This window comes from Papio anubis, chromosome 11 (assembly GCF_008728515.1).
Source record: "Papio anubis isolate 15944 chromosome 11, Panubis1.0, whole genome shotgun sequence".
NCBI lineage: Eukaryota > Metazoa > Chordata > Mammalia > Primates > Cercopithecidae > Papio > Papio anubis.
In genome coordinates this window covers 73,043,259-73,055,436 of record NC_044986.1, presented here as the reverse complement: position 1 = coordinate 73,055,436, position 12,178 = coordinate 73,043,259, and the positions used below count along the sequence as shown (strand labels likewise).

Below are 12,178 nucleotides of genomic sequence, written 5' to 3'. Positions count from 1 at the left end.
CAGTTCTTACCAGGTCCAATTACAAACACATCCCATCAGCTGTGAGCTCTGACTTCTGAAGTTCAGTCTGCTGCATAACCATGAAAAGACACCACCAGTCAATCACATCCTTAGACAGGCGAGAACTGTCTACTTGGATTAAAATAGTGACAAGTCTGGTCCTTTACACAGTTGTAGAAGCAGCAGCCCACTGTTCCTGGCAGGGCTGCATTTGCTTCTCCCCAAATCCCCTGTCCCTCACCTGAACTGTGTTGAAACACACCTGGGCACCACACCTCCCATCAAAATCTAATGCAGCTTTTATCGCACCAAGTGACAAAAGCTGGCCTCAGGTACAAAAGGAGACCAGAATGCATGTACTGCAAAGGTTTCTTTCCTCTGTCTTCAAGTCAGAAAGGAAATCCTAAAAGAAAATGGAAACTTTGAAGATTGTACAGAAGAACTGGGGACCAAGATGGTCAAATTCTTTGGGGTCTTATGAGTCTGGGTCCTGCCAACTCTATCAGTTTTTTATTGCTGTTGTAACAAATTAAACTCAGTGGCTTAAAACAACATGGATTTATTATCTTACAGTCTGGAGATCAGAAGTCCAAAAAGGATCTCCTGAGCTAATAACATCAAGGTGTCAACTGGTCTGGTTACTTCTGGAGGCCCCAGAAAAAAATAATTTCCTTTTGCCTTTCCAGTTTCTAGATGCTGCCTGTATTTCTTGGCTTGTGGCCCCTTCCTTCATCTTCAAATTACATCACTCCAACTTCTATTTCTGTTGTAACATTTCCTTTCCCTGTTTTATCCCTGCTGTTTCCTTTTTATAAGGATTTTAATTTTTACACTGGGCCCACCCACATAGTCCAGGATAATCTCTCCATCTCAATATCCTTACCTTAATCACATCAGCAAAGTCTCTTTAAGAGTGTCAAAAGTAGGAAGTTGAGGTTTTATACAGCATGGCAAGGGAAGGCTTCAGTGAGAAGTTTGGAGGAAACGGCTCAAGGAAAGAAAGAATTGAGCCATTCAGATACCCAGGAAACAGCATCCAGACTGGGAATACAGTAAGGGAACAGACTGAGCAGCAAGCATGTCCAGTGTGTCTCTGAACAGCCGGTGAGCCAGTGTGGCTACAGTGGAGTGAGCCAGGGGAGAGAAAGAGGCAGATGAGGGCAGAGAGATCTCACGGGTGCTTCATACACCATTTTAAGACCTTGGCTTTTATTATAAGTCAAAGCCAGCCATCAAGTAAGCACATTTAGGGTTGGAGATTTTTTAGGGATTTATTTATTTATTTATTTTAGCTTGCTCACATACAGACATTTAAAAATTACTGCTAAATGCTTCTTTTGGGGAATGTGAAACACTCATAATAATAATAAAAAAGTGCCTTGGGCTTTCTTACAACTGGATACATCAAAGAGTTTTCACCAGTAATTTGGGGAGCGTCCGCCTCTGGGTGCCACTGCTGTGATTTCAAAATAGAATTATCTCGTGCTATGTGATTTCTTGAATCATTAGTTTTCCATTTTCTCTTCCTCTTTTCTTTTGGTTCAATTTTTTTTAGTCCAGTGCTAGTATATGCAAGACATTTTTTAAAAGGTGACTCACAGGCAATTGGGTGAAGGGGGCAGCTGCGAAAGAGGGAAAGGAATTGAGCCTCTTCCCTGGGCTCAGGCAGGACCCAGGCATCCTGCGTCTGTTTCATCAGCCAAGAGTGGGCGCCATTCAGGGTGTTCGGCTTTGCTAAGACAATGGGAAGATCTTAAGGAAGAGACAGAAGGTCAGGGGGTGAAATTAGGAAAAGAGAACTCTTCACAATCCAGTGGATTACTTTACTTGATTTAATTAACCCTTTCACTGCACCATGTGACTAGAATGAGCGCATTTTTGCCACACAGAGAGAGCTCTTACCAGAAGCACAACCATCATGAACAAAATAGAACCTTGGTCCCACCCCTTTAATTACTTGGATGACAGCAAGCTGAAACTCCTCAAAATTATAATTATCAACAATTCGAACTCATTATGCACTGAACAGTACTTATCTCTGAAGATTAATAATTTTAGCATTATCAAGGAAAAATAACAAAATTACTTAATTTTCTTCTCAGCTAACGCCCCTAATTTTTAAAGGAACAGCCTGTAGGAAGGGAGCCAGCCATGCACCACTGGCCCCAAGGGGCTTCCTGGGTTAGCATCTACATATAGGGAGTCCACAGAATGGGCACGGCAGATAGGTGGGCCCAGGTGTGCATGAATTAGGACTTTGACTTCTTGACCCTCTTACCTGCCTTTTCCCACCTCTGACTTCCAAGATCAGCAACAAGAGGTGCTTGTCAAAGAGGATGAGGAGGAAGTATCTCAGGGACGCTGATTCTTCTGCTGGGTTTTTGGTACAGGGTCTATGCACATGCCAACATTTCCACATCTGCACTATACAGTGGAGAATTTTTTTTAATGAGAAACAATTAAAAAGATGAGTTCAGGCATAAAGGGAAGAAGAACAAGCAGGAGACTACAGGAGAGATTAGGACAGAGCTATCTGGGGAGCACAGGGCCATTGCTGGGGCACTCCTGTTTGATGAAGGGCAACATGCAGAACAAATAAAACACTTCTGGGGCCCCAGTTTGGGCCATAAGGTGCCCATTTGTGACCTCTGAAACAAATCCAACAGTCCTTGAGGTTCTTTGTGAAAGGAACAAATCTCATTCGCAAAGCTCTCCCTAGGAACTACACATTCCTTGGCCTGCCTATGATTATTTACATCCTTGTAAGTTACACGTCCCTGAAAAATATCTCTATTTTAAAGAATGCAGAATAGCTATGTTGACAAAGAAAAGGGAATTAAATTAAGGTAGAAAATGCAGGGACAGTGCATTGCTATAAAATCCCTCCTTAGTGATTCTTAGGTATGAAAATACAGGATCACAGACCTAGACAAGCCCAGAGGCAAGCTGTGTCCTCACTATGGCCAGTATGGTGTTGGTGTTAAAGAACCAGCTGGACCTTGCACAGTGGCTCCTGCCTGTAATCCCAGCACTTTTGGTGGTCAAGGCAGGAGGACTACTTGGGGCCAGGAGTTGGAGACCAGCCAGTGCAATATACCAAGATCCTACCTCTACAAAAAAAGATGAAAAATTAGCCAGGTGTGGTGACACATGCCTGTAGTCCCAGCTACTCAGAAGGCTGAAGTGGGAGGATTGCTTGATCCAGGAGTTTGAGGCTGCAGTGAACCATGATCCCACCACTGCACTCTAGCCTGGGTGACACAGCAAGAACATAGCTCTAAAAAAAGAACAATAAAATAAAATAAAGGATCAGCTTCATCTTGCCTTAGTAAATGCCCCAAGCCTCCTCTCTTCCACAGTCTCTAGGCTACTGCAGCACTGGCTTTTGTGTCTAGCTCTTGGCTATTTCAAGCTTGTTCCAGCCCCGAGGATTTTGACCTAGCACATTCTTCTGCCTAGAAACTGCCCCATATTCCTGGATTGGCCTAACCTCTTTACCTCCTGCAGATGTCCACTCAAATGCCACCTTCTCAGGGACAGTTCCCTCATCATCTTTCTTTAAGGTAACATGCTTCCTGCACCATACTCAGGGACTCACCAGCATATCACCTCATTTGATTCTCTTCATAGTACTTACGACTTTCTGAAATCATCTTATTTATTGTCTGTTGTTTGCTGTCTCCCTCCACCGCACCCCTGCTGCTGCCAGAGCTGTATCCCTGCCCCTTTAGTTTCGCACTATACCCCAAGTCAGGGCCAGCTACATGATTTCCAGGGTCCAGTACAAATGAAAATGCAGGCACTTGTTCAAAAGGCAAGAGAAAAGCTTTTCCTATTCGTCTGTAAGCTCGCTCGTGATCTCCTCTCTTTCTCTCAACCTGTCATAGTATTTGCTATTTAATATCGTTTCCTCACTAGCAGTAAGTACAGATCCTCCCAGGTACCCAGGGTCCTTACTCTGTGACCTGGAACACAGGGCATGTGTACCCAACCCCAACTCTCCCTGTGGTTGTGCCCAGGCCCCTGCCATGGTGGGAAGGTGAGGAGAACAAGTGGTTTAGAATCTGTGTCAGGGAGGCAGAAGGCACAGGCAAATTGGTAAATTCCCTGAGCCCCAGCATATACCCCACTATCTTCTGGGACTTCACTAAGAAAAAACAGATTCAATAAAATGATTAAGAGTCTCAAGAAAATGGTGATGTTAATTAAACATAAAACCCCAAGAACAAGGTGTCTTTCTAAGCATGATGCCCATGAGTCCACGTCGGCCCCTAGGACAGTGCCTGGTATGCAGTAAAGGAATGAATACAAGAATAAGCAAGTAAATAAACCAAGAGTTCCACAAACCACTTCTATTTTGCTGTCTTGTGGGTACACTGGCTTGCTTTTCATGAACAAGAAGAATATACCATCCATTGAGTCGCTGAAGCGTACCATCCATTGAGTCTCATCCACTGAGAGCATACCATCCATTAAGTCATTATATTGGAAGCTCAAGGGCATGGAAAGATGAAACAGAAGAAGCCTCCTTCATATAATCTGCAGCCTAGCACAGGTTGAGTATCCCTAAGCTGAAAATCCAAAATCCAAAATGCTCTGAAACCCAAAATGTTTTATGCACCAACATGACCCTCAAAGGAAATGCTCATTTGAGCATTTCAGATTTTGGATTTTCAGACTGGGGATGCTCAACAGGTAAGCATATAATGCAGATATTCTAAAATCTCCCCCAAAATCCCAAATTCTAAACACTTCTGGCCTGAAGTATTTTTGATAAGGGCTACTCAACCTGTAGTACAGATACAGCAATATTCTCAAGCCAGTCCCCTGTGAGGTAGAAAATGAAAAGAACCTGAGGTATAGAACGATGGCAGCTCAGAGATCTATACAGCTTCACGGATCACAAAAGGTTTTATGAAAGAGGCAACATTTAAGTGGGCCTTTAAAAAAGATATGGGATTTAGTCATAAAGAGAATCCAGGAAATGGTAACAATGTCAGCAAAGGGTAAAAGGCAGAAAGCCAGAAATATGAACAGTACAGAGGTAACTGTGCTCAGGAAGGAGAATTGGAAAACAGCTTGAATAGGTAGTTCAAGGCCAAAGACAAAGAATCATGAAGACACTGAGTATTTCTGAGCAAAAGCCTGACAGTGTCAGGCAGTAATCTAGCTGCTCTAGGATATAGCTGTCTACCATTAGGTAACAAATTACCACAAATCTAACAGCTTAAAATAATACATATTTGTTGTCTCACAGTTTCTGTGGGTCAGGAATCTGGATACAGCTTAGCTGTGTCCCCTGTTTCAGGCATCTCGCAAGACTGCTACCAAGGTACAGACCAGGGCTGGGGTCTCATCTGAGGCTTGACTGGGGCAGCTTACAAGCTCAAATGGTTGTTGACAGGATTCAGTTTCTTGTGGGGTCTTGGGTAAAGGGCCATAGTTCCTTACTGACTGTTGGCCAGAGGCCACCCTTTGCTGCTGCCATGTGGGCCTCTCCAATGTAGCTTCTTAATTCATCAAGATCAGCAGGAAAAAAGTTTTCTACTAAGGCAGAAGTCACAATCCTATGTCAATTAATCATGAAAGTGACGTCCCATTACTTTTTTTGATAATCTGCTGGTTACAAGCAAATCACAGGTCCCATCCACACATAAGGGGAGGAGATGTCACAAGGGTATGAACACCAGATAACAGGCATTATGAGGACCATCTTAGAAGCTGCTGCCACATCATGGTAGGATGACTGGATTGGTGGAAAGACTAAATTACATAGGCCATGAAGGAAATGATTAGACTCAATGATAAAGCAGTAACTTTAGGAAGAATGGATGTTTTCAAGTGGTATAATTCACAGGACTTGGCAACTAGTTCTATGTGGGAAGTAAAGAAAAGGGAGAAAATAAAACTTCCAAGGTTTTGAACTCTAATAACTGGAATTAGAGGAGTAGTTAAGAGAAACAGAGAACAGAGGAGAGGCTGGTTGCTGTTGTTTTAGGGGAAAAAAAGAGAACGTATTGAATTCGAGATCCTAGAATACTATTCAAGGTGACCATATACTTAGCAATGCTAAATTTCAGGAACGCGATGAAGGCTGGAAATCTTTATTTGGGAGACATCTGTACACAAATGACAGCTCATGGTATGTGATTGGCTAAAGAAAATGGAGCCAACTCCAGTGATTTTATAGCTTGGAATGAGGAAGCTCTGGAAACTCCTCTCTTCTTACGGGAATTCTAGCCTGACTTTTAGGTTAAAGTTATTCAGAAGGGCCGGAAGAGGACCTTCAAGTCAAAACAAAAACTTTAGTATGTCTGCGAGTCTACCAAGAGCCAACTACTTAAAAAACTGATCCCACCAGGATTTTTCCAGAGACAGAGAGAGGTCTAGATGCAGGCAAAGGCCCCTCAAAAACACAAGCACATACACTGACATGTAAATAATAATAATAACAATACTATGTTGTTTCTTAGTATTTCCAAATCAACTATATTATAAATTTAACCTTGGGATTACCTTTATTTCATTTTGCAGATGAGAAAACCAAGCCTAGCCCTAAATCACACAGACAACGTCTATGACCAGAATCAGTGATGATCACTTTCTTCCATAATACAAAATTTTAGACCTGGAATCTGAATCTAAGATGCATTCTCCTAGATTTTCATGCACAAAGTCAAGAACCTACTTTATTAACATAAACACAAATGAACATACATTTCCCAAAGCTCTCAGAGGTTAATTAAATTTGGAAGCCCCAAAGACCCACATTTTCCAAGTAAAGAAATGATCTTGGAGTACTGAATCAAGTGGGAATAAGGAACTCCTGGCCTCCCAAGAGAAACCATCCTTTTCTGGGAAACTCATGGAAAAGGTTAAGGAAACTCAGCTGGCTTCCCAGTTGTTATCTGGTATGGAGCTCAACAAACTTTCAAGCCAGACCAAAAACCCAAGGCATTCCCTGTTGCCAATCCATATCATAATCAATGTTGATTGAATGTCTGAATGTAATTTGAATGAAAAGCATTTCAAAGCACAGAGGTTCTGTTCCCAATAAGTTTAGTCTATATAATCAAATGCATTCTTTCTGGCCCAATCAGCAGAGGCTTGGCAGAATAAAGGACTTTGGTATGAGCAAAAAAATCCAAGCTTAAATCTTACAATTGCCCCTTTGAGGGTCGTTGACTAGGCAAGTTTTACAGTGGTGTACTGAAATGAATACTGCCTCTATGCAAAGCAACAGGAGGTCACATTATAATTAGAATGCAATCAGTGGAATTGGTTATGGCTTGGTTTTCTTCCTGAAATGACAATCTATGCCACATCTGCCATTACATTAATATTTTCTGCATTACTAGAAGAACAGAGGGAGGGAGCTAGGGGGAGGGGGACATCAGTGTCTTTTCACTGAGCAGCTGATAGAGTTGTCTTTAGCTAGAAGTTCGCATGAGCTAATCAAGGCCCAAACAGTTCACCTTTAAAATACCCAAACCATCTGGCAGGCTGTCCCATGATAAATCTCAATGATAAATGTCTCCGTTTTGATGTTACAAAGGAGCCGCAGACCTGCTCAGTTCTGGCACAGCTGAAAACATACTGGCAACAGTAGAATAGAACTCAGATGTCCCAAAATAGAGAAGTAAATCATTTTGACCTGCAGGGCATAATATATTTAGAGAAAGCCTGATTGTAATAAAAAGGTTGGACTCATCACAGTTTGTGCTCTAGGAGTGGCAATATATTTTTTGTAATACTTTTCAGTTTAGTGAAAACTCCAGCATGTACAATTTAAAAGCACTCATTCTTTTTCTGTTGTTCACCCCCTTGTTTTTGTGTCTTCAGGCATTTCCCTATGCCCCTTGTGAACTACAGCAGTCCCCTCTCTCTGGTTCTCAGACATCCTGCAGGGGAACTGTTGAGGCGAGCATGCCTTCAGAATGATTAATCTGCTCGCCTTTCAGAGGTCTGTTTTGCTGGGCCCGTGGCCACTGCCAAGAAAGGACACACTGTGACCACCAGCACCAGGAAGCGAAGGCATAGCCTCCAAACTCAAGGTTAGCCCAGACCTGGTGCCGAGAGGGAATCGTAAAATAAATTATGCCGTGTGGTTTTGGAAGGGAGACTTTTATGTCCAGCCAAGCTTCAGAAACAAATTATGAAGTGGTCAGTTGGCCTTATTTATTTCATCTTTTTCCCCCACAAAGTTAGGAAATTAATTAAACAGGGATATGGAGTGTTAAGGGCAAAGTACGAAAGCTTCCCAATCCTAGTGGCCCCTGCCCCCTTCCCTGGCTGGCCTGAAGCTCAGAGTGAAGGATGTCAGCCTACCACAGGCATGGCCAATAAAAACAGGGCCTCATAGGCTCCAGGGCTCCTGGGGAGCTGCCTGGGACCTTGTGACAACTGAGCAAAATCCGGCCTCCTTCTCCACCCTGGTCTGGTTGGTAGCAATGGCTTGACTGATTCCCTCCACAGCTGCTGGGGTCACTTTCTGGTAACTAATGGGAAAGACAGATTTCCCATCTGCCCCCTGACAAATGGTTAAAAAAATGATTTTGCTCACACACCCAAAAGAGAAGCCAGAAATCAGCAAGGGAGGGGACGTGTCTCTAAGAAAAGGGGTTTCGGCCGGGCGCGGTGGCTCAAGCCTGTAATCCCAGCACTTTGGGAGACCGAGACGGGCGGATCACGAGGTCAGGAGATCGAGACCATCCTGGCTAACACGGTGAAACCCCGTCTCTACTAAAAAATACAAAAAACTAGCCGGGCGAGGTGGCGGGCGCCTGTAGTCCCAGCTACTCGGGAGGCTGAGGCAGGAGAATGGCATAAACCCAGGAGGCGGAGCTTGCAGTGAGCTGAGATCCCGCCACTGTACTCCAGCCTGGGCGACAGAGCGAGACTCCGTCTCAAAAAAAAAAAAAAAAAGAAAAAAAAAGAAAAGGGGTTTCAATCTCACCCTCTTCATCTCCAGACAAGTTGAGGGAAAAGAAGGAAGGCAATTTCTCTGGGTAAGTAGGGTTGCGTGGCATGGCAGAGGCTGTTTTAAAACTTCTGGGGGCCTGCAGCAATGAGGATTGATTCCACAGACTCTCAGGAAAATACGTGCAAGTAAATTTGAGGTAACTATTTTCAATAAGACTTGAATATATATATATGTAGACTGACAGTCCATTTGGAGAGGAAAAGACACAATAATTTATTGGCTGTTGGCAACTCCATTGGAGACAAGTTACCCCATAGCTTCTGGTCTGCCCTGGGCCAAACACCACATATCTAGTTATTTGACTGTCTTCCCATAAGTCAGTTCTAGCGGTGCGGAGAGAAGACACCCACTGGATCATCGGCATCTCCAGCTCTTTAATCATTTCTCCGGCTCTCACCGGAAGCCCCTCCAGGTCACTGACATCTTGCTGATTCAGAAATGTGTAGAAAAGAGCAAGGTATTTCAGCTGACATTCCTGCAGGTTCAGTGGGAAAGTAGAAAAGAAACAGTGAAAGGGGCCCCTCTCTCTACTGGGTAAGAGAGTGCACATGAGTGGCTACAGCTGAAAGAATCGCATCGTCACTTTCTTTCTACACCATATGGTCTCTCCCTCTCATATCTGATTTATGACTCCCGATCACCACAGATCCTTTGGCTAGGCCACTTTCCACATGTCAACCTACTGTTGAACATTTGGGTGCCAACATTTCCCCCAGGGAAAAGAAGAGACAAAGAATAATGATGTCTTTTCTTCTGTCCCCCACTGCCTCCCTACCATGTAGCGTTTCTAGTTTAGTTTGTATCATCTGACACAGGAAATCCAGGCTCTTTCTCTAGCCCTTCAAACATGGCAGCTTCCAGCCATCCTCTTCAATCAAAAATGCCCATAGGTTCAGGGGGAAAAACACAGCCCATGGTAGGATGCTAAAGCCCTTAACTAACTCATCAATTCCAATCTACTAATTGGATTCCGACCTTCTCTTTTCACAAGGAACTGTTCATATCAGGCAGCCCCAGAAAATGAAATGAAATGAAATAAAATGAAATAAAATAAAATAAAATAAAATGAAATAAAGCAAAATAAAATGTCATTAGCACTACTGTTGTATAGTACTATCTCTTACAGTTATGCAGTTTATATTTTATTCTCACCAATTCAATTCATCATGTTTTCACACTGTTTTAGAAATACAATTATTTATTGATTGCCAGTAAGTATTGAAAAATATTCATTCATTTGATAAATAATTATTGACTACCAGACACTTCCCTAGATTTAGAGCTACAAAGAGAGTTCTTGAATAATTTGACAGTCTGGCTAGAGTGATCTAATGTGAGTCTTAGATTAAGGAAAACTAATATGGGAATCTGAATACACAGCACAGAAAAGAAAAAGAACGCATAAGCAAAATAACACAAATGGCTCTAATTCACGTGGTATGAAGGCAATGCACTTTTGGGAATGGGTTCAAATGTGCTCATCAGCAACTACTGTCAGTGTTATGAGGTGACAATGTTTGTGGCATACAAGCAAAGCCAAGCTGCCCTCTGATGAGCCAAGTCTGCATTTCATTTCCATCCAGATCCCCCATGTTGTATGGGCCGAGGGGCGATGACTATAATTGTCTGCTAAACAAACTACAAAGGAGAATCGGCTGAGATTGTTGGGCTACGAATCCAAAGATGCATATTATAAAGAAAAGCAGCAATAATGTGGCAATTATGAGAATCAGCCAAGGACACACTGGGGTGGCGTCATTGAGCAAAAGCTCTGAAAAGTTTGGAGCTGAGCGAGGACTAAAAATATGGTTTAATTCAGGTTGGTCACATTTCATACAAGAGGGTATTGCACTTACTTGCTCCTCCTGTAGTTATTCTTCTGTGGTGCCTTATTTAGTCTCAGCAGTGTGTATCTATTCACCTTTTCAAGGTCAGGGGAATGTGCTAGCTTTAAGTGGAGAGTTTAGAAGTAGTATGTCTGGAACTCAATAGCCTACTCTTCTTAGGTACTCTCTACTTCTGAGAATTAAGCCTAAAAGAAGGCACAAAAGAGAGGGATCACATCTCTTATTGTTTTGATTTGAATTTTATTTTGTATGCCACTTGAGTAATGGCAAGCATGTTTCAGGAAATAACAATGGGAAAAACCCCTTTGGAAGATTAAGCCTTGATGCCCTTTCAGTGATTAAAGCATGCCTGGGCACATTCTCATCCAACCAATTACTAAAATACAAAAGCAGAGCAGATCAACGTTGATAATGACATTGTATCTTTTTTAAATTAATCATAACCATAGCATTGTAGTAATCCTCCTTGCACTCTGTTATGAAGAGTCACATATTCCACCCCCACTGCTTGATCACAAAGGCAAGTATTTTCATGGAATCAACTGCCCTCCAGAAAGCTGAGTGAGCTGACTCAGAAACAACACAGGGCCTTCATCCAAGGAGCCATACCTGGACACAGTGTAACCCCAGAGTCAACAAACCAAGGCAAGATTCTTCAGGCAGGAACACATCCTTCTTAAATGTGATACATGTGAAGAATCTTTGTAAGGTCAATTTTCATCTTTGTAGAGTATTTTTTTACAAGTTGACAAAATATATGATTGCCAACAAAAAGCAGAAGAATTGTGTCATTCACAGAAAGATGAGAGTAATACAGAACATTTGAACTCTTACCTCCCACGTATTTCTGAAGGCAAAGATTCCAGAGAATGGATTGGAATCCCAATAGCCCAGACCTTTGTGTCTTCTAGTGTCCACATTAAAGCCATTAAACAAATGGTTTATTTAAACTTTGGTTTCAAGAATGCCTTTTTAAATTAAAATAAAATTATCGCTCCCTTGTTGTTGCATCACATTCTGTAACACCTTGTTCATTCTGGCTGCACTGAACTATTAATGGCAAGTGTGAAGAGGGTGTATCCTGTGTTCTTTTGTCTCACAATATTTGAAAGTCATAAAGACACATAGACTAATGGAAAAGAATAGAAAGCCCAGAAATAAATCCACACATTTATAGTCAACTGGTTTTCAACAAAGGTACCAAGAACACACAATGCAGAAAGGCCAGTCTCGTCAATAAACAATGTTGGGAAAACTGAATATCCACAACAGAACAAAAAAATTAGACCCTTATCTCACACCATATAATAAAATCAACTCAAAGTGAATTAAAGACTTCAACATAAGA

At 42.3% G+C, this 12,178-nt stretch overlaps 1 protein-coding gene across 5 annotated transcripts in view; it reads right to left on the bottom strand.

Annotated features, from left to right (window-relative positions):
* The window catches only part of LRMDA (leucine rich melanocyte differentiation associated), a 1,152,373-nt gene that overhangs the window by 158,904 nt on the left and 981,291 nt on the right, over positions 1 to 12,178 (bottom strand). Inside the window, exons 7-8 of one of the 5 annotated variants that reach the window (XR_002524551.2) lie at positions 10,840 to 11,015; positions 3,241 to 3,277 (exon numbers count right to left, since the gene is read on the bottom strand). The exons of 1 other annotated variant lie outside the window; for it this stretch is intronic. Coding sequence is in view for 2 of the 4 variants with exons in the window: in XM_017944526.3 (XP_017800015.1) it covers positions 9,397 to 9,458 (62 nt within the window). In the remaining 2 variants the exon portion in view is untranslated. 3 more of the 5 variants (XR_002524550.2, XM_017944526.3, XM_017944527.3) reach the window with 3 other exon arrangements.